The sequence below is a fragment of the Anomaloglossus baeobatrachus genome, chromosome 7, assembly GCF_048569485.1.
Source record: "Anomaloglossus baeobatrachus isolate aAnoBae1 chromosome 7, aAnoBae1.hap1, whole genome shotgun sequence".
Lineage (NCBI taxonomy): Eukaryota > Metazoa > Chordata > Amphibia > Anura > Aromobatidae > Anomaloglossus > Anomaloglossus baeobatrachus.
The window spans coordinates 143,439,401-143,459,931 of NC_134359.1; the positions used below are offsets into that span (position 1 = coordinate 143,439,401).

General features: G+C 43.2%; 1 protein-coding gene across 1 annotated transcript in view; it reads left to right on the plus strand.

Moving 5' to 3' along the window:
* Positions 1-20,531, plus strand: part of VPS16 (VPS16 core subunit of CORVET and HOPS complexes) — an 879,114-nt gene that overhangs the window by 770,058 nt on the left and 88,525 nt on the right. The window contains exon 22 of the mRNA XM_075319712.1: positions 13,493-13,589. Within this exon, the coding sequence (XP_075175827.1) occupies positions 13,493-13,589 (97 nt within the window). The remainder of the gene's footprint in view (positions 1-13,492; positions 13,590-20,531) is intronic.

Genomic DNA, 20,531 nt, shown 5'->3' on the forward strand with positions numbered 1-20,531 from the left:
ATCCTTTGCAAGGCCACAAGAGACAAGAAGTGTGACACATAGTCAACGGCTAGAGAGGATGATACAGGAGTATCTCCAAGTGAATATAAATGCCATGACTCTGAAACTGGAGCCTTGTTCATTTTGGGCTTCCAATCTGGAAAAATGGCCTGAGCTCGCCACTTACGCCTTGGAGATCTTGTCGTGTCCCGCAGCCAGCGTTCTCTTGGAACGTGTCTTCAGTGCTGTTGGGTGTGTGTTGACAGATAAGCGCATGCGTTTTGTCCAGTGACAATGTGGACAGACTAACGTTCATCAAGATGAACAAGTCATGGACCCGCAAGGACTTTTCTACCCCTTTGTCATCATGGGGAGAGTAAAGGCTTGTGTATTTTTGATTGTGCTTCATGCTAATCAACATGTTAAGTTTGCAACTGTGGGACAATTGATGCCACTTAAGTGGTGTCTTTGGCCCAATTTTTTGCAAAAATGGAGACTCTTGTTGGAGTCCCCTTGCTGTGTTTTTCATGATTATAGAAGGGCATGACATGCCTATATCTGTATATTCTCCTCCTTTTACTCGTCCAGCTTTTTTCTTTCAGCATGAGTATATGTACTTGTCACTTTTCCATGTGTTTGTTGTGTCTTCGCAGTTATTTGTTACCTTTTGGACACCTTAGAAGGTGTTTTTTAGGTGTTTGTATGTGTTTGTGTTTGCCTGCCATTGTTTTCAATGGGGTTCAAAGGTGTTCGACAAACACACCCGCCGTTCGACGAACCGAACCGAACTCGAACACTAGGTGGGTGGCTCATCTCTACTATTAAGGATTGGTGGTTATCAAGTGAATCTGACAGACCTATGCAGATTAGAGATGAACGGACCCATGGATGTTTGGATTTGGCCGGACTTTAAAAGAAAGTTTGCTTCGGGAGCCAGACTTGACTGAACTTGTTCCCGGACATTGAAGCCAAGAATAATGGAAGTCAATGATTTGCCAAACCACCACATACAGCCAGCCATAAACAGCATTTCTAGGGGAGGATTGGGTGTTTTGGGGTTTTTTTCTTGTTTTTTTTTTTCTTTAGACACCGCACCTGAAAATATTGTTTTTACCTCCAGTGAGAGCAATTCAGAAACTGCAAGTGGCTCTCACTTGACCGAGTACTGAGTACCTGAGCACTGCGATCGAGTGGTTAGCATACGAATATCACCCAAACTCAGACTTCTGGGCACCCAGTGTTCAGTACGAACCCGACCTTTACAGATCAGGTTCGATCATCTCTATTGCAGATTATTTTTTTATAAATACAGTTCCACCAGGAAGAGTATGAGGCTGAATACATTATGCATTTTTCATATTCCTTTCTACTAGAATTTTTTTAGCCAGCCTCTCTTTTTTTTTAGAACTTAGGAGATTACTAATGTGGCCTCAATCAGGTTCTTTGAATCACATGTCCCTTGCTTTACACGCTGCGACATCGCTAGCCGATGCTAGAGATGGCGAGCGTGATAGCACCCGCCCCTATCGTTATGCCGATATGTGAAGATCGCTGTCGTAGCGAACATTATCGCTACTGCAGCGTCACACGTACTTACCTGCTTGGCGACGTCGCTGTGACCGGCGAACCGCCTCCTTTCTAAGGGGGCGGTTTGCTAGACGTCAGAGCGACGTCACTAAGCGGCTGTCCAATCAAAGCGGAGGGACAGAGATGAGCAGGACGAACATCCCGCCCACCTTCTTCCATCCTCATTGCTGGCGTATGGCAGGTAAGGAGAGGTTCCTCGTTCCTGCGGCGTCACACATAGCGATGTGTGCTGCCGCAGGGACGAGGATCAACTTCGCCCAAGCGACAGCAGCGATAATTGGGAGAGGACCCCCATGTCAATGAGGAGCAATTTTGGACGTTTTTGCAACAATCCAAAAGCGCTCCTAGGAGTCACACACAACGAGATCGCTACAGCGGCCGGATGTGCGTCACAAAATCCGTGACCCCAATGAGATTGCTGTAGCGATCTCGTAGCGTGTAAAGCCACCCTCAGTTAAATAGGAGCAGATTTTGGCAGATATTAGCAAAGATTTCTTTCTTCTAATATTTGACATATTTGTTAAGAAGTATCCTCTCCAACGTCGATTGCTCTATCCCTCCTTCCGCTTTCCACCATTATCTCCTTAAGGCAAAGGGTTAAAAAAAAAAAAAAGGGGTCATCAACTTTTTATAACATGATGGCTGCCCTCCCTCACCTGCTGATAAGTTATCTTGGGTGGTCACGTGGGAGGAAGAATTGTCCCTCTCCTTTATGTTAAATCTGTGGCAATCTGCGCTACTGTGGTCTCCGAAAACTAGTTAATCAGTTAATCATTTAGAATCATTAAAGAAATTTCATATGATATACGAGGGGCTGCTGATAAGTCTTTGGCTTTGTGAGCTATTTTTGTTTTCTACGAACACGGGAAAACAAAATGTCAGAGTCTAATGATAGAGTCATATTCACAGCAACTGAGAGCAGAGGAGTGATAAAATTCTTGTTTCTGCAAGGAAAGTCCTCGAAGGATATTCATGGTGATATGTAGAAGACATTGGGGGATTAATGAAATTCTACAGTTAAGAAATGGGGTGCCAAATGTAAAACGGGCCACTTCAGCACCAATGATGTGGAACGTCCTGGACGATCGAAAGTGGTGGTTGTTCCGGAGATCGTCAATGCTGTGCACAACCTCATACTGGAAAATCGACAAATTTCAGCTAAAGCAAATGCAGACATCATGGGGATTTCCTGTGAATGTGTTTGTGTCATTATCCATGAACATTTGGACCTGAGGAAGCTATCTGTAAAGTGGGTTCCCAAATGTTTGACAACAGATTAGAGAAGCATGCGAGTGAAAACTTCTTGGTCCATTTGTCAGCGTTTCAGGACTGATAAGAACTTCCTGGATTGACTGGTCTCTATGGATGAGACCTGGAATTATTTGTATGACCCTGAAAACAAGGATCAGTCAAAAGAGTGGAGGCACAGCGGTTCTCCTTGTCCAAAGACGTTCAGAATGGAAAAATCAGCCACTAAGGTGATGACGTCTGTGTTCTGGGATAAGGAGGGCGTGCTGCTGGTGGACTACGTTTAAAAGGGTTACACCATCAATGCAACGTATTACATTGAACTTTTGGACCAATTGAATGCAGCTCTGAAGGCCAAAAGGTGCAGCAAGCTGTTGAAAGGACTCTCATTCCTGCAAGACAACGCCTCCGCTCACACTGCACAGGCACCCACGGCAAAACTGACAGAGCTGGGAGTCCACCCACCTTATTCACCAGATGTTGCTCCTTCCGACTATCATCTCTATCCAAACCTGAAGAACTACCTCAAACGTACCAAATTTCAAACTATTTCTGATGACATGGCTGCTACGGATGCCTCGTTTGAGACACAACCGAAATCCTTCTTTTTGCTAGGCTTAGGCTACTTTCACACATCAGTTTTTTGCAATCAGGCACAATCTGATTTGTGCCTGATGCAACGGATCCGTGTCAGTGTGTAAAAACTGATGTGACGGATCCAGTAAAAAACTGATCAGTTTTTTTTTTTTTTTTTAAACCTGAGTGAGGGAGAGACCCCGTCATCACTGCACACGTAGGCACTCCCGCACGCATCATCCCCGTACACACCCCGGCACTCCCGCACGCACCATCATTGCACATACACCGGCACTCCTGCACGCATCATCACCGCACACACCCCGTCACTCCCGCACGCACCATCACTGCACATACACCGGAACTCCCGCACGCATCATCCCCGCACATACACCAGCACTCCCGCACGCATCATCCCCGCACATACACCGGCACTCCCGCACGCATCATCCCCGCACATACACAGGCACTCCCGCACGCATCATCCCCGCACACACCCCGGCACTCCCGCACGCATCATCACCGCACACACCCCGGCACTCACGCACGCATGATCCCCGCACACACCCCGGCACTCCCGCATTCAACATCATCACCGCACACCCCGACACTACCTCAGTGACGTCACCGCTGACAGCGCGACTCCCTCAGTTGCTGCGTGGAGCTGATAGAGAGCGGCGGTGTTCTACGTCCGCTCCTGTCAGCTTCATATAGCAGAGCTGAAAGCGTCGCGTGACCTCTGTGGATTACGTCGGATGTGGAGGGGTTTTGGGGATTTTAATAAAATGGTGAAAGAGGGTGTTTTTTTGTCCTTTATTCCAAATAAAGTATTTTTTTGGGTGTATGTATTTATTTACTTTCACTTACAGGTTAATCATTGGGTGTCTCATAGACGCCTGCCATGATTAACCCCTTATTACCCCGATTGCCACCGCACCAGGGCAATTCGGGATGAGCCGGGTAGAGTCTCGGGACTGTCGCATCTAATGCATGCGGCAATTCCGGGCGGCTGCTGGCTGATATTGTTAGGCTGGGGGGCTCCCAATAACGTGGAGCTCCCCATCCTGAGAATACCAGCCTTCAGCCGTGTGGCTTTACACTGGCTGGTATCAAAACTGGGGGGGACCGCACGCCGTTTTTTTTTAATTATTTATTTTACTGCAAGATATAGACCCGCCCACCGGCGGCTGTGATTGGTTGCAGTGAGACAGCTGTCACTCAGCGTGGGGGCGTACCTGACTGCAACCAATCATAGGCACCGGTGGGCGGGGAAAGCAGTGAATACGAGATTGAATAATGGGCGACCAGCATTTTCAAATCAGGAGAAGCCGCCAGCAGTGTCACAGCCGTGCCGTGCCCGTGATCGGTGAGTGGGTGAGAGTGAGTGTGAGTGAGAGGGGCTGGGGCCACACAGGGCACTACTGCGATGCTCGCATGACACTCAGCTCGTGCTAGCAGCACAGCAGGAGCCGAGTGTCATGCTAGTGTCCCTGCGTCTGCGGTCAGCCTGTGCGACTGGACTACAGCTGCGGGGGGCGGGCCGGCTCTCAGAAGGGGAAGGTGGGATTTATCTCCCTCTCTCCTCCGTAGCCGGCTATTGCGACTCTCGCTCTGCATGCATGGTACACCGGTGTACCACGAGTGCAGTGCGATTTTTCTCTCGCCCCATTCACTTGTATGGGTGTGAGAGAAAAGAGTCTCGCATTACAGTTGCAGTATGCTGCAATTGTTTTCTCGGTCCTATAGGACTGAGAAAATAATCGCTGATGTGTGCTGACACACAGGCTAGAATTGGTCCGAGTGGAATGCAATGTTTTATCACACTCCACTCGCACCGATTTTCTTAGGCCAGAGAATCACTTTGGGGCATGCTCAGAAGTAAAAACCGTGCAGAAGCCAAAATCCATCAGAATTGGTATTGTGTAACCCGGCGCTGTGCAGTTTTTTTTATGAGACAAAAAACGTTGCATGAAACGTTCCATGCGGCCATCACATTCATTAATTAAGCCGCATCCGGAAAAAGCCGGATGCAACGCAAGGTCATCAGGAACAATCCGGCGACAATACAAATCAATGGGGATAAAACGGATGCGAAACCGGATCCGTTTTAACCGTTTTTTTCCGGATTGTGCCTGATGGGAAAAACCTGATGTGTGAAAGTAGCCTTACAGACCTTTGAATACCGATGTAAGAAGTGTATTCACATAAGTGGAAAGTATGTGGAATAAATGGAAAGTTTCATCATCTTATCTCGTATCTTTTTGGGTAAAGCCAAAGACTTGTCAGCAGCCCCTCATAATATCCTGCTCTTGCAAGACTAGCTCATTGTATCACAGGTTATTTTCTGTGTTGGAAAGGGTATTTTCACTTAGGTACCTTTAGTTATGTTTGGTGGTTCTGCCCAATGGTTAGTGGGTTTTTTTTATGAAATTTTTAAAGTTATTTCTACAGTCATTAAGGATAATTTTAGGGATAACCCAGGTCTGGCAGTGCTGAATATTGGCATTGAAGCTGTATTATTTGATCTAAGATAGACAGTTGAATATATTCTCGCCTCTGCCCGGCAATGTTTAGCTGCCAAGTAGAATTTCCCTGTCGTACTTTTATCATCTGAACTTGGTAGTCGAATAAATTCCCATTTCCACCATGGAAGGGTTGTGGCTAACAATCACCATGTAAAAGCCAAAATCCATCAGAATTGGTATTGTGTAACTTCATGTCAAAACCCTCCCCTGCATCTTACATCTTCCTGTCAATTATTATTTACACTTTTACACATTTCAGTTGTCAAGTACTATGTTAATTGAAATATTACATTTGCCTGTTCATTTGAGCTGGCCTACATGGTGGCATGAGCCTATTCATAATTGATATTTGCACATTATTTTATTTCTTTGAATAAGTAAAACTTTTTGGATAAAAAATAAAAATGAATGGATGGAGCTGTTGTGTTGTGGCAGCTTCCGAGAACTTCCATCTGCCTAAGGTAACAGCTGATCGGCAGGTATACCGGAGATTCCATCCCTACCAATTAAATATTATTGACTTAACCTCTGATTAGGCCATAATTAAAAAAAAATGATTAGCTAATCTTTTTAACCCCTTTACAACAACTGTGCAGAATAAAACAGTGACAGTAAAGAGTACTTCTTCCATATCACCGTTTTAAAATGGCAGTAAGAAAAAAGTGTATAGCCCCCCAGCATTGGAAAATCCCTGGGGTTTCAACTACCAGGAGTAGCTGAAACCCTGGAGATCACTATTCCAGCCACCGATCACGTGATCACCGTTATACACCATATAAAGATAGTCACTCTACAGTAATTTGCGGCACTGATAAAAAATGTTTTATCTCCCACCTGGCATGATCAAACATGTCAGATGGGAGATAAATGTCCAAATACGGTCCCCTCCGGTCCTCCGATGTTGCCACATTCCCCCCAGCCCACCCTTTACCTCCTGACGATCTAAAATGGTGGCTGCACGAGAGGCGTTGATGCTGCATTGATCCTCCTCTGATTTCTATCACATCTGACTTGTCAGATGAGACAAAAAAGTCCTCCCCAGGTTCAGCCAGGACTCCCCCTGTCACCCTTTGGTCTCCCCTGGTACCTGCAACTGTCCCCCGCAATCCCTCCTCCTCCTCTGAATAATGGAGGCTGCATGTGCAGAGAGCGGCTTTCAACCAGCTCCCTGTGCGCAATGAGATTGAGTTTACTGCAGTTCACACTGCCCTCGGTTGGACTCTGGGACTCTACAGTATTCTCAGGACAATGCATCCAAACTCGTCACATGGAGTGCCTGCTCTTCCAGAAATGGGGGATACATTCGCTGAGCATGCCTTCTATATCCTGGAACACAGAGTCGTCATGTGCTCTCCAAAATGGATTGTGGCGGACCGGATTTTTTCTTTTATTTTCAATAAATTGGTGACAGAGTGAATGTGTTAGGGAGTGTTTTTTTCAAATAAAAATGTTTTTGTCATCTTTGGTTTTTTATTTTTATTACTGACTGGGTCAGTAATGTTGGGTATCTGATAGATGCTGCAATATTACTAACCGCTGGGTTAGATGCGAGGTGACATTACATAGCTGGTATCAACCCCATATATTACCCTGTGCCAGGATTGGCGCATCTAATAGGTGTGCCACTTGTGGGATGACTGCGGCCTGCTATTTTCAGGCTGGTAAGGGCTAAATATCCATACCAGACCACAGCTGTCAGCTTCACCTTGGTTGCTAATCGAATTTGGGGTGAAACCCACGTTTTTTTGTTTTTTTTTTAAATTATATTTATTTAGAAATAATTATAAAAAAAAACAGCCTGAAGTGCCCTCTGTTTTGGATTACCAGCCAAGGTGAAGCTGTCAGCTACAGGCTGCAGCCATCTGCTTTACCCTAGCTGACTATCAAAAATGGGGGGACCCCACGCCATTTTTTTTGCTAATTGTAAACTAAAGGCACTAAAGAGTGCCAGCTCAGAATATGTGGAGGGGTGGGGCATTATATTTGCGTTTTACCTCTGTCTGTCTATCCATCAATCCATCCTAGCTTTTAGGTTGCTTGTGCATATGATCAAGGTTTGCAGCATTTTGGATGCAGAGCGTTTTTTTTGCTGCGTCCAACACAAAATGAATGAATTGGAGACTCTTATGTCGAACATGGATTATGATGTGGTGGGCATTACGGAAACCTGGCTGGATGAAAGCGATGACTGGGTGACAAACATACAGGGTTATACTACATTGAGGAAGGACAGGAAATACAAAAAAGGTGGTGGGGTGTGTATATTTATGAAATCTAACTTAAAACCTGTGTTTAATGATGAAATTGGGGGGAACTGCAACAATGTAGAGTCAATATGGGTAAATGTACATGGGTAGGGGACTAATGGAAAAATGCTAATTGGAGTTTGCAATAAGCCTCCTAACATACCTGAACAGGTAGAGGCTGAAATGCTGCAACAAATTGAAAAGTCAACTAATAATAAGAATAATAATAATAATAATAATCGGATTCTTATTATGGGGGATTTCAACTATCCAGACATTCAGTGGGACATAGAATCTTCTGGTTATGCTAAAAGCTGTAAGTTCTTATCCACAATTCAAGATAATTTCCTCTCTCAGATGGTAGATGAACCGACCAGGGGAGATAATTTGCTAGATCTGGTCCTGTCAAATAGACCGGATACAATTTCTGATCTTAAGGTCTGGGAGCACTTGGGCACTAGCGATCATAATATGGTAAGCTTCAACATAATATTCAGTAGAACATTTCAAAGGGGAAATGCTAAAACCTGGAATTTTAGGAAAGCTGATTTCAACAAATTAAGGGAAGAGCTTAAACGTGTATATTGGGACAATGTTATGGTAACTGGGGCTACGGAACATAAATGGGGTAAGTTTAAGGATATACTGTTAGAGTCCTGTAAAAAACTTATACCCACTGGTAATAAAATGTCCAGGAATAAAAAGAAACCACTTTGAATAAATAAGACAGTACAAAGTATGATAAAACAAAAACAAAGGGCATTTAAAATCTTGAAGGCTAAAAATACAGAAATAGCATTTCAGAAGTATAAAGATATCAATAGGAAATGCAAAAAAGAAATCAAGCAAGCAAAATTAGCTACTGAAACAAAAATTGCCAATGACATTAAAATAAATCCCAAAATCTTTTATAAATACATTAATACCAAAAGGAAAACAAAGGATAGTATTGGCCCCTTAAAATATAATATCAAGTTAGTTATAGAGGACAAACAAAAGACTGAGAGATTAAATAAGCACTTCTCATCAGTGTTCACCAAGGAACTGACTGTACCAGGGATCATTCAACAAGTGAAAAATCAAAGTTCACCACTCGATATTAATTTAACACAAGATGAAGTACGTCTGCGTCTGAGTAAATTAAACATTGACAAATCCTCCGGGTCAGATGGCATTCATCCACGAATATTGAGGGAATTGAGCTCCGTAATCGACAGACTGCTGTATCTCATCTTTTTAGACTTGCTTGTAACAGGGTTGGTGCCTAAGGATTGGAGGATTGCTGATTAGGTACCGATATTTAAAAAGTTAAGAGGGTAGATCCAGGCAACTACTGTCCAGTAAGCCTGACATCAGTAGTATGCAAACTTTGAGGGCATTATAAGGGATGACATGCAAAAATATATTGCTGAAAATAATATAATAACTGACAGACAGCATGGATTCATGAAAGATCAGTCGTGTCTAACCAAGCTGTTCGGGTTCTATGAGGGGGTAAGTGCAAAACTGGATATTGGTAATGCAGCTGATGTGATTTATTTGGACTTTGCAAAGGCATTTGATACTGTACCAAATAATAGAGATCTTTTAAATTTAATCTCTTTATTAATGACCTTGTGGATGGGATTGATAGTAAAGTGTCAGTCTTTGCTGAAGACAACCAAACTGTGTAGGATATTAAAAACTGACCTTGATAGTACAATATTAGAAAAAGATCTGGATAAGATCTCAGAATAGGCAGATACTTGGCAAATGAGATTTAATGTTGATAAATGTAAAGTAATGCACCTAAGACGGATTAATCCTATAGCTACATATACATTAAATGGAAGTAAACTCGGGACTACAGAACAGGAGAAAGACTTGGGTATTCTTCTTACAAATAAGCTGAGCAGCAGTACTCAATGTCAAGCAGCAGCTGCTAATGCAAACAAGATTTTAGGGTGTATAAAAAGAGAGATTAGATCCCGTGATCACAACGTATTGTTACCCCTCTATAAATCACTTGTAAGGCCACATCTGGAATATGGGATCCAGTTTTGGGCTCCACATTTTAAAAAGGACATTCAGACGTTAGAGCCAGCTCAAAGGCGGCTAACTAGACTACTACAAGGAATGGAAGACCTCCCATATGATGACAATTTGAAATAGTTAGATATGTTTAGCTTTGAAAAAAGACGTCTCAGAGGAGATCTCATTTATATGTATAAATATGTTTGGTCAATATAAAGGACTGGCACATGACTTATTTCTTCCAAAGACAATACTAAGGATCAGGGGACATACACTTCAAGTGGAAGAAAAGCGATTCCGGCAGCTAAATAGGAAAGAGTTCTTTACAGTTAGAGCATTCAGACTGTGGAATGCCCTACCACAAGAGGTAGTAATGGCAGATACTATAACAGCTTTTAAAAAAGGGCTGGATGATTCCCTCAGTACACACAACATTGTTGGTTATAAGTGACTTAGGGACAAAATGTAGAATTGGTAGAGGAAAGTTGAACTAGATAACTATGTAACTATGTTGTACAGTACAAGCGCAGTGGATGGAGTTTTAGAAATTCCATGACCACTGGGCTTGTTTTTTTCCATAGCATAAACTGACTTGCGGCGTGGCTTCCTGAGCTGTAGCATGTCAATGCTGCGTAGTGTTCTACTCTGGGAGAATAGAGCTAAAGTCTGCAGCAGCCCAAACCCTGATCGTGAGCATTGGTAGCTATGTTCTCCTGTCGACAACACTTACATCTCCACAGGAGGGCTGGCACTGCATCCTAGACGCAGTGTTGCCAGTTCGTGGGCACATAGCCTGAAAGTGAGAAATTTGGCACTACAGCAACATTTTTGTGCAGTACCTGTGGGTTAAAAATGTTTACTATACCCCTGAATAAGATCCTTGAGGGATCTAGTTTCCAAAATGCTGTCACTTGTTGGGGCGGTTTCTACTCTATATATGTACTGTAGGGGCCCTGCAAATGTGATATGTTGCCGCAATTTATTTCAACTTTTCCAAAATTCACATGCTGCTCCTTCCATTCCAAGCCCTCCCGTTTGTCCAAACAGAGGTTTTCAGCCACTTGTTGGGGTATCACTGCTCTCATAAGAAATTGGATAACAAACTGTGGGGTCCACTTTTTGGTGTTGTCTCTTGAAAAAGTGAGAAATTTGGTGCTAAAGCAACAGTTTTGTGAAAAAAAAAGAAAATTTTCATTATGACGACCTAAAGGCCTCGTTACACGCAACGACGTATCTTATGATATGTTGCCAGAGTCACGGATTCTGTGACGCACATCCGGCATCGTTAGCGACGTTGTTGCGTGTGACACCAATGAGTGGCCGTTAACGATGGAAAATACCAAATTGTCCATCGTTGACACGTCGTTCATTTTCAAAAAATCATTGATTGTTGAGGACGCAGGTTGTTCGTCTTTCCCGAGGCAACGCACATCACCATGTGTGAGACCTCTGGAACGACGTACTACAGCTTACCTGCAGCCGCCAGTAATGAGGAAGGAAGTAGGTGAGCGGGATTTTACTGCTGCTCATCTCCGCCCCTCTGCTTCTAATGGGCGGCTGCTTAGTGACGCCGCTGTGATGTCGCACGAACCGCCCCCTTAGAAAGGAGGAAGTTCGCCGGCCACAGCGACGTCGCTAGGCAAGTAAGTCCATGTGACGGCTCCTAACGATATTGTGTGCCACGGGCAGCGATTTGCCCCTGACGCACAAACGACGGGGGCGGGTATGCTCGCTAGCGATATCGCTGCATGTAAAGTCCCCTCAGTTTATCAAATTCTGTGAAAGACTTGTGGGTTCAAAATGCTCACTATAACTATACCCCTGTATAAAAGCCTTGAGGGGGCTTAGCTTTGAGAATGGGGTCACTTTTGGAGGAGCTCCACTGTTTAGGTATCTAAGGTGCTCTCCAAATGCAACATGGCATTCGTTAATGATTCCAGTCAATTTTACAGTCAAGTGACGTTCCTTCTCTTTCGAGCCCTGCCGTGTGCCCAAACAATTGATTCCACCAGATATCAGGTATCGGCGTAATTAGGAGAAATTGCACAATAAAATGTATGGTGATTTTTTTTTTTAGTTACCCCTGTGAAAAAAAGCTATCTGGTTGAAGTAATAAATTTTGTGCTAAAAATGCATTTTTTATTTTCACGGCTTAACATTATACAATTCTGTGAAGCTCCTGGGGATTAAAAGTTCTCACCAAACATCTTGTTAAATTCCTTTAAGGGTCTAGTTTCTAAAATGGGGTCACTTGTGGGGGGTGTCTGCTGTTTAGGTATCTTAAAGGCCCTGCAAATGCAATATAGTGCCTGTAATCTATTTCAGCCATATTAGTGTTCCAAAATTCAAATATTGCTCCTTCTGTTCCGGGTCCTCCCATTTGTGCAAACAGAGGTTTCTGACTACATGTGGTGTTTCAGCGCACTCAGAAGAAATTGAGTAATTAATTTTTGGGGTCCATTTTGTTTTGTTTTCTTCTAAAAGTGATTAAATTGGGGGTAGAGCAACATTTTTAGGTAAAATGATAATTTTTGTTTATTTCATTACACATTGCTTTAGTTCCTGTGAAACATCTGAAGGGTTACTTCTTGAGTGTGGTTTTGATTACTTTGAGGGGTGCCATTTTTAGAATATTGTCACTCTTGGTTTTTTCTGTCACCTAGGCCTCTCAAATTCACTTCAAATGGGATGTGGTACTCAAAAAAATGGTTTTGTAAATTTTGTTGAAAAAAATGAGAAATTGCTGATGAACTTTGAACCCTTCTAATGTGATAACCCCAAAAAAATTGTTTTAAAAAATTGTGCTGATGTAAAGTAGACATGTGGGAAATATAATTTATTAACTATTTTGTATGATATAACTCTCTCGTTTAAGGACATAAAATTTAAAAGTTTGAAAATTGCAAATTTTTCTAAATTTTTGTCCAATTTCCATTTTTTTTCACAAATAAAAGCAAAAACTACCGCCCTATATGTACCACTATCATGAAGTACAATATGCCCCGAAAAAAAATAAACTCAGAATCACTGCAATCCTTAGAAGCCTTTGTTGAATTATAACCCGTCAAAATGACACTGGTCAGAATTCTAAAATTTGGCCTGGGCATTAAGTGCAAAATTGGCTTCGTCCTCAAGGGGTTAAGGATTTTTCTTATTCATTGATATTTACATTTAACAGTGCAACACTGCAAATGTCTGTTTCACATCTGTGTAATTCAAATGTGAATAGTATTATGATACTGGATTGGTATATGAAGAATTGCTTAAAAATGGTTTGTATATTTACTATCTTTGGTAATATTTCTTTCCCACCTTCAGGTATTGGTGGCTGAAGATATCTGCACTGGCAGAAAGGGAAGGCTGGGAAGAGTTGGAGAATTTTTCAAAAACTAAAAAATCTCCAATAGGATATCTGGTAATTTATTTTTTTTAAATCCTAAATTTGTTTCACATTCTTCAATATCTTCTTTTTTTCCAATTTTTTTTTTAGACAAGTGGTAGAACTTTCCACTTTTCTGTCTCATGTAGAAAATGTATATAGGAAGTATCAGCATTTCTGTTTTTACTATGGTTTAACATTTCTTTATTCAGATTTCTAACAGGCTATAAAACTAGATGCTTCACATTTTTTTCTTACAGCTTAATTTACAGCATTTTAAAACAAAGACCCATCAATGTATTAATGCTTGCAAAAACTAAGACAAACGTTTAGTTTCAAAATTATGGAATCCACTATAAGAATAATGGAATAAACAACCAGCTACTGTAGCTCAAACACTCCAAGGAAATTAATCATAGCTCCACATAATCTTATGCTCATATCCATCCATTGATAGTGGGTGAATTTTGTAGGAGTCACAAGTTCTCTACTTGTTATATAATGACATATTGGCTTCAACTATTGAGCTTTAGGTTATTGAACCATTACGTGAAAAACAAATCTTTACATATTGCTTGTAAACTGCTACCATATCTTTTAACAATGTACAGACATTATGATTTTTCACATCAGACCTTGTCTCCAGTGTCCATTGCAGTGTCACCAAGAATACAATACTCACCAAAAAAATGAAGACACCAGTTTGTTTGTTTTTTAAAGTCCCTATTAGTTCTTTGTCATGTGGTATTCATTGACAAATAATTTAAAATGGTGCAAGAGATTCATTAATTTTGAACAAAAATGCTCTCTATTTGTCTTTATTAATGATGGGTAGACTCGCAAATAACTGGGACCAATGGATCTAACCAGATTAAAAAAATCTGGTTCCGGCCTGAAATTGATCCCGGATATCTGTCTGGATGCCATTCCCCATATAAGTCTAAAATGGTGGTATAAGGGATAGGATTGGAGCAAGGGCTTCATACTTACAGAGTCTTCGTTGTTGCTGTAACTGCTACCAGGCTACTTATTCTTCTTCTGTGTCCGCTCATTATTGCTCATCCATATTCACTGCTTCACCTGCCCATCGGCAGTCATGGTGTTTGTGACTGGATACAGAAAGACAGCGTCCCCAGCCTGTGTGACCGCATATGCCTACTTGTGTTCACAAACCCTGTCTGTGGGTCATTGTAAATTAGAGTAAAAATAAATAAAAAATAAATAAATTGGTGTGCGGTGCCCCCATATCATGATACCCAGCACACATAAAGGATACGACTACAAGCTGCAGCCCCTAGCTGTGCGTTTATCTTAGCTGTTTAACAAAATAAGAGGAACCGCATGCAGATTTTTTTGGTAATTATTTAAACAATGTTAAAAAACAGCACACAGTCCTTCCAATTTTGATACCCAACCATGATCAAGCCCGACAGCTGAGGGTTGGTATTCTCAGGCTGGTGAGACCTGTGCTTATTGGGCCTCCAGGCTAAAATAGCAGTCTGCAGCCACCCTGGAATTAGTGCATCCATTAGATGCGACAGTCCCAGCACTTTTCCCGTCTCTTCCTGATTCCTCAGGTGTGGTGGCAATTTGGGTAATAAAGGGTTAATAACAGCTCACAGCTGCCATTAAGATCTAGATTAGTAATGGGGAAGGTCTATGAGGAAAAGTGAAAAGCAATAAGCACAAACACCCCAAAAATCCTTTAATTAAAATAAAAAAAATAAAAACACCCTCTTTCACCCCTTTAATTAACCCCCCAAAAACCCAGGTCCAACATAATCCACATGAGGTCCCACGACAATTCCAGTTCTGCTACATCTGAAGTCACAGCTAGCTGCCATAGAACATGACCACCCACTGTGAGCTTCAGGCAGAGGATGAGCTACAGCAATGAATAGTGATGTCACTCAGGTTTGTTGCCGTCACAGCTGGAGGTTCTCATGTGTTATGATCCGGAACCATGGAAGACCACCATATTCATTGGTAAAAGGTAACAAGAGCATTGGCAACTAATCTGGCCATCATCCCCTTACTAACCATCAACACTAGAAGTAGCCGAGGGGTGAACTAACATCCTGTGCACCGCGAACCCAGCCGGAGAACTAGCTATCCTAAAGGAAGGAAAGATGAATAACTTTGCCTTAGAAAATAGATAAAGAATAGCAAGCCCCCCACATTCAGAGACTGCGGTGATATAGGAAAACACAATACACAGACAGATGATAGGATTAGCAAAAGGCGAGGCCCCCGCTGACTAACATAGGAAAGGACAGGAAAGGGGCTGATGGTGGCCAGAGAAAAACCCTGCAAAATTCCAAATTCCTGATAGTACAAAAAGGCCCTCAGATCACACGATCTGCACTCCGTCCTATACCAGGCGCTCTTGTCATACCAATGAACAGAAAACAAGAATCATTACAGATTCAAAAAGCCACAAACACATGGACTTATAGGAGCAATACTCCAAACATAACTGCAGGGAGTTTCCCAGCAAGCAATTGAGAGGGAAGATCCCTGCATGCAAATAAACTGAAAACAAGCACAGCAAATGACAAACTCAGATAAGAGTAAAAGAACCAAACAACAAATAAAGAGCAAAGCACTTATCTGGGGTAGATGTGGTACGGAGCAGAATGAGGCAGGCTGGTGAACAAAGAACAACTGACATCCGGCATAGCCTATCAGACCAGGATTTAAATAAGCAGAGAGTTAGCAATGGAAACGCCCATTGCTTAACACACCTGGTCTATGTCCAAACCATTCCTGGCCACAAGAGGGAGCCTCCCAGCAGCCAAAGCATAACTTGACATTCACAACAGTACCCCCCCTTGAGGAGGGGTCACCGAACCCTCACCAACGCCACCGGGTTGCTCGGGATGAGCATGATGGAAGGCGCAAACCAACCTGTCCGCATGAATGTCAGACGCCACAACCCAAGAGTTATCCTCCTGCCCATAACCCTTCCATTTGACAAGGTACTGAAGCTGACGCCTACTGCAACGGGAATCCAGAATTTTTTCAACCTCATACTCCAGATCCCCTTGTACCAAAACAGGGTCAGGAGGCGCTGCTGCAGGAACTGTTGGCTCCACATGTTTCTTCAACAAGGACTTATGGAAGACATTGTGAATTTTAAATGACACAGGCAGAGTCAAACAGAAAGATACAGGGTTGATAATCTCCGAAATCTTATAAGGTCCAATAAATCTGGGCTTAAATTTAGGAGATGGAACTCTCCTAGGAATATATTTAGAGGACAACCACACCATGTGCCCCACTTTAAACCGGGGACCAACAGTCCAACGCCGGTTGGCAAACATTTGGCCAGTTTCTTGGGACTGAAACAATTTATCCACTACCTGCCCCCAAATCTGCTGCATTCTGTTTACCACCGAATCCACCCCTGGACAGTCAGACGCCTCAAGCTGCCCCGAGAGGAACCTGGGGTGATACCCAAAATTGCAGAAAAAGGGGGATACCAATGTGGTAGAGCTAGCTCTATTGTTAAGGGCAAATTCAGCCAAAGGCAAAAACGAAACCCAGTCATCCTGATCCGCAGAAACAAAACACCGTAAATAGGTCTCCAGGGTCTGGTTAGCCCTTTCAGTCTGACCGTTGGTCTGAGGATGAAACGCCGAGGAGAAAGACAGCTGAACACCCAATTTGGAGCAAAAAATCCTCCAAAACCTGCATGCAAACTGCACCCCTCTGTCAGAAACAATGTTTTCGGGAATACCATCCAAACGACCAACATGTTGGAAAAAGAAAGGCACCAACTCTGATGAAGACAGCAACTTAGATAGGGGAACCAAGTGGACTATCTTGGAGAATCTGTCATAGATCACCCAAATCACAGTAATTTTCTGAGAGACCGGAAGCTCTGAAATAAAATCCATAGAGATGTGCGTACAAGATTTCTTAGGTACCGGCAAAGGCAATAATAGCCCACTAGAACGTGAACAACAGGGATTGGACCTAAAACAAACTCCACACGACTGCACAAAACGATGGACATCCCGGGACAGGGAAGGCCACCAAAAAGAGCGTCTCACAAGATCCCGAGTACCAAAAATGCCTGGATGACCCGCTAAAACAGAGCAATGAACCTCAGAGACAACTCTGTCTCCGGGACAAACAGTTTCCCTGTAGGACATCTCTCAGGTTTATCCCCCTGAAATTCCGCCAGTGCTAACCGCAGATCAGGCGAAATGGCCGAGAAAACTACACCATCATTCAGGATAGTAGACGGCTCGGCAACCTCCAAAGAGTCAGTGCAGAAACTCCTGGAAAGGGCAATCGGCCTTAACATTCTTTGTGCCCGGCAAAAAAGAGACCACTAAATTAAACCGGGTAAAAAACAAAGCCCACCTGGCCTGCCGAGGAGTCAACCTCTTGGCAGATTCCAGATAGGTAAGATTCTTGTGGTCCGTAAGCATCACAACTTGATGTCTAGCCCCCTCCAACCAATGCCTCCACTCTTCAAATGCCCACTTCATAGCCAATAATTCCCGGTTCCCCACATCATAATTCTGTTCAGAAGGAGCAAACTTCCGAGAGAAAAAGGCGCAGGGCTTAAGTTTACCCGAAGTAGCGTCTCGTTGAGACAGAACAGCTCCTGCTCCGATCTCTGCGGCATCGATCTCAACTTGAAATGGGCGAGACACATCAGGTTGCTGCAGGACTGGAGCAGAAGTGAATCGCCTTTTAAGCTCCTCGAAGGCCACATTCACCTCTGGGGTCCAATGCTCCGCATCAGCTCCCTTCCTTGTCAAATCTGTCAGAGGTTTGACAATGGCAGAAAAATTGGCTATATATTTACGGTAAAAATTAACAAACCCCAAAAACTGCTGCAGGGATTTTAGAGAAGTCGGTTGCACCGAGTCGTAAATAGCCTGAACCTTAACCGGGTCCATTTCAATAGCACATGGAGACAAGATGAAGCCCAAAAAGGAAATCCTTTGCACCCCAAAGAAGCACTTTGACCCCTTAATGTACAGTGCATGATCCTTAAGTATCTGAAAAACAGCCTATACTTGCCCAACATGAGTCATAATCATCAGAAAAAATCAAGATATCATCCAAATACACAATCAAAAATTTACCAATAAGGTCTCAAAAAATATCATTCATGAAAGCCTGGAAGACGGAGGGTGCATTAGTGAGCCCAAAAGGCATCACTAGGTACTCAAAATGCCCCTCAGGAGTATTAAAGGCCGTCTTCCATTCATCACCCTCCTTAATACGGATGAGATTATACGCACCCTTGAGATCCAGTTTCGTAAACCATTTGGCGCTCTTCACTCTAGAGAAAAGATCAGACATCAGAGGCAAAGGGTACTAATATTTGACCGTAATTTTATTAAGAAGACGGTAATCAATATAAGGCCTCAACTACCCATCTTTCGTAGTAACAAAGAAGAAGCCAGCACCCTAAGGAGAAGATGAGGGCCGAATGTGCCCCTTCTCCAATGATTCCCTGATGTATGACCGCATGGCATCATGTTCGGGCACAGACAAGTTGAAAATCCGCCCCTTGGGAAATTTACAACCCGGCACCAGCTCAATGGCACAGTCACAGTCCCGGTGTGGGGGCAGAGAATCAGATTCCTGGTCATTAAATACATCACGGAAATCAGACAAGAAGGCCGGAACATCAACTGCCTGAGCAGACGTGGACGACATGGAAAGGTCCTGATGCAAACCTTGACAACCCCAACTAGCTACTGACAAGGATCTCCAGTCAAGAACTGGATTATGGGTCTGCAACCACGGAAATCCCAGTACCAAGGTATCCTGTAGATTATGCAATACTAAAAATCTACAAGTCTCCTGATGTGCTGGTGCAACTCTCATAGGCACCTGGGTCCAAAATTGGGGTTTATTTTCTGGCAAAGGGGTAGCATCAGTGCCCCTTAAAGGAATAGGAGTTTGCAAAGGAACCATGGGGAAACCACAATCCCTAGCAAACCAAAAAATCCATCAAATTGAGCGCTGCCCCTGAGTCCACAAAGGCAAATGCAGAAAAGGAAGACAATGAGCAAATCAATGTGACAGACAAAAGAAACTTTGGTTGCAAAGAACCCACAGTAACAGAAGTAGCCAGTCTCCTTTCACGTTTAGGGCAGACAGAGATGTTATGAGAAGCGTCTCCACAAAAGCAGAACAGTCTATTCTTCCATCTGAACCCCTGCCAACTAGCATTAGAAAGGACCCTATCACACTCCATAGGCTCCAAAGGCTGTTCCACAGGCACAAAACCAGCAGGCATCTTCCTGCGCTCACGTAACCGCCTATCAATCTGCATGGCCAAGGTCATAGAGGCATCAAGACCAGAAGGGATGGGAAATCCTACCATTACATCCTTCACAGTATCAGCAATACCCTTCCGAAAAAGAGCCACAAGCGCATCATCATTCCATTTGGTAAGGACCGCCCACTTTCGAAATTTCTGACAAAATCTTTCCGCAGAATCCTAACCCTGAGTTAAGGACAAGACGACCTTTTCTGCTTGGTTCACAATATTGGGTTCGTCATATAATAAACCCAAGGCCTGAAAAAAGGAGTCACTGAGAATCGGATCATCAGACGCTAAAGAGAAGGCCCAGTCCTGAGGGTCACCACGCAGTAAGGAGATGACAATCTTAACCTGCTGTATGGGATTCCCTGAGGACTTAGGGCGCAAATCAAAAAATAATTTATAACCATGGAAGACCACCATATTCATTGGTAAAAGGTAACAAGAGCATTGGCAACTAATCTGGCTGCCATCCCCTTACTAACCATCAACAGTAGAAGTAGCCGAGGGGTGAACTAACATCCTGTGCACCACGAACCCAGCCAGAGAACTAGCTATCCTAAAGGAAGGAAAGATGAATAACTCTCTGCCTCAGAAAATAGATAAAGAATAGCAAGCCCCCCACATTCAAAGACTGCGGTGATATAGGAAAACACAATACACAGACAGATGATAGGATT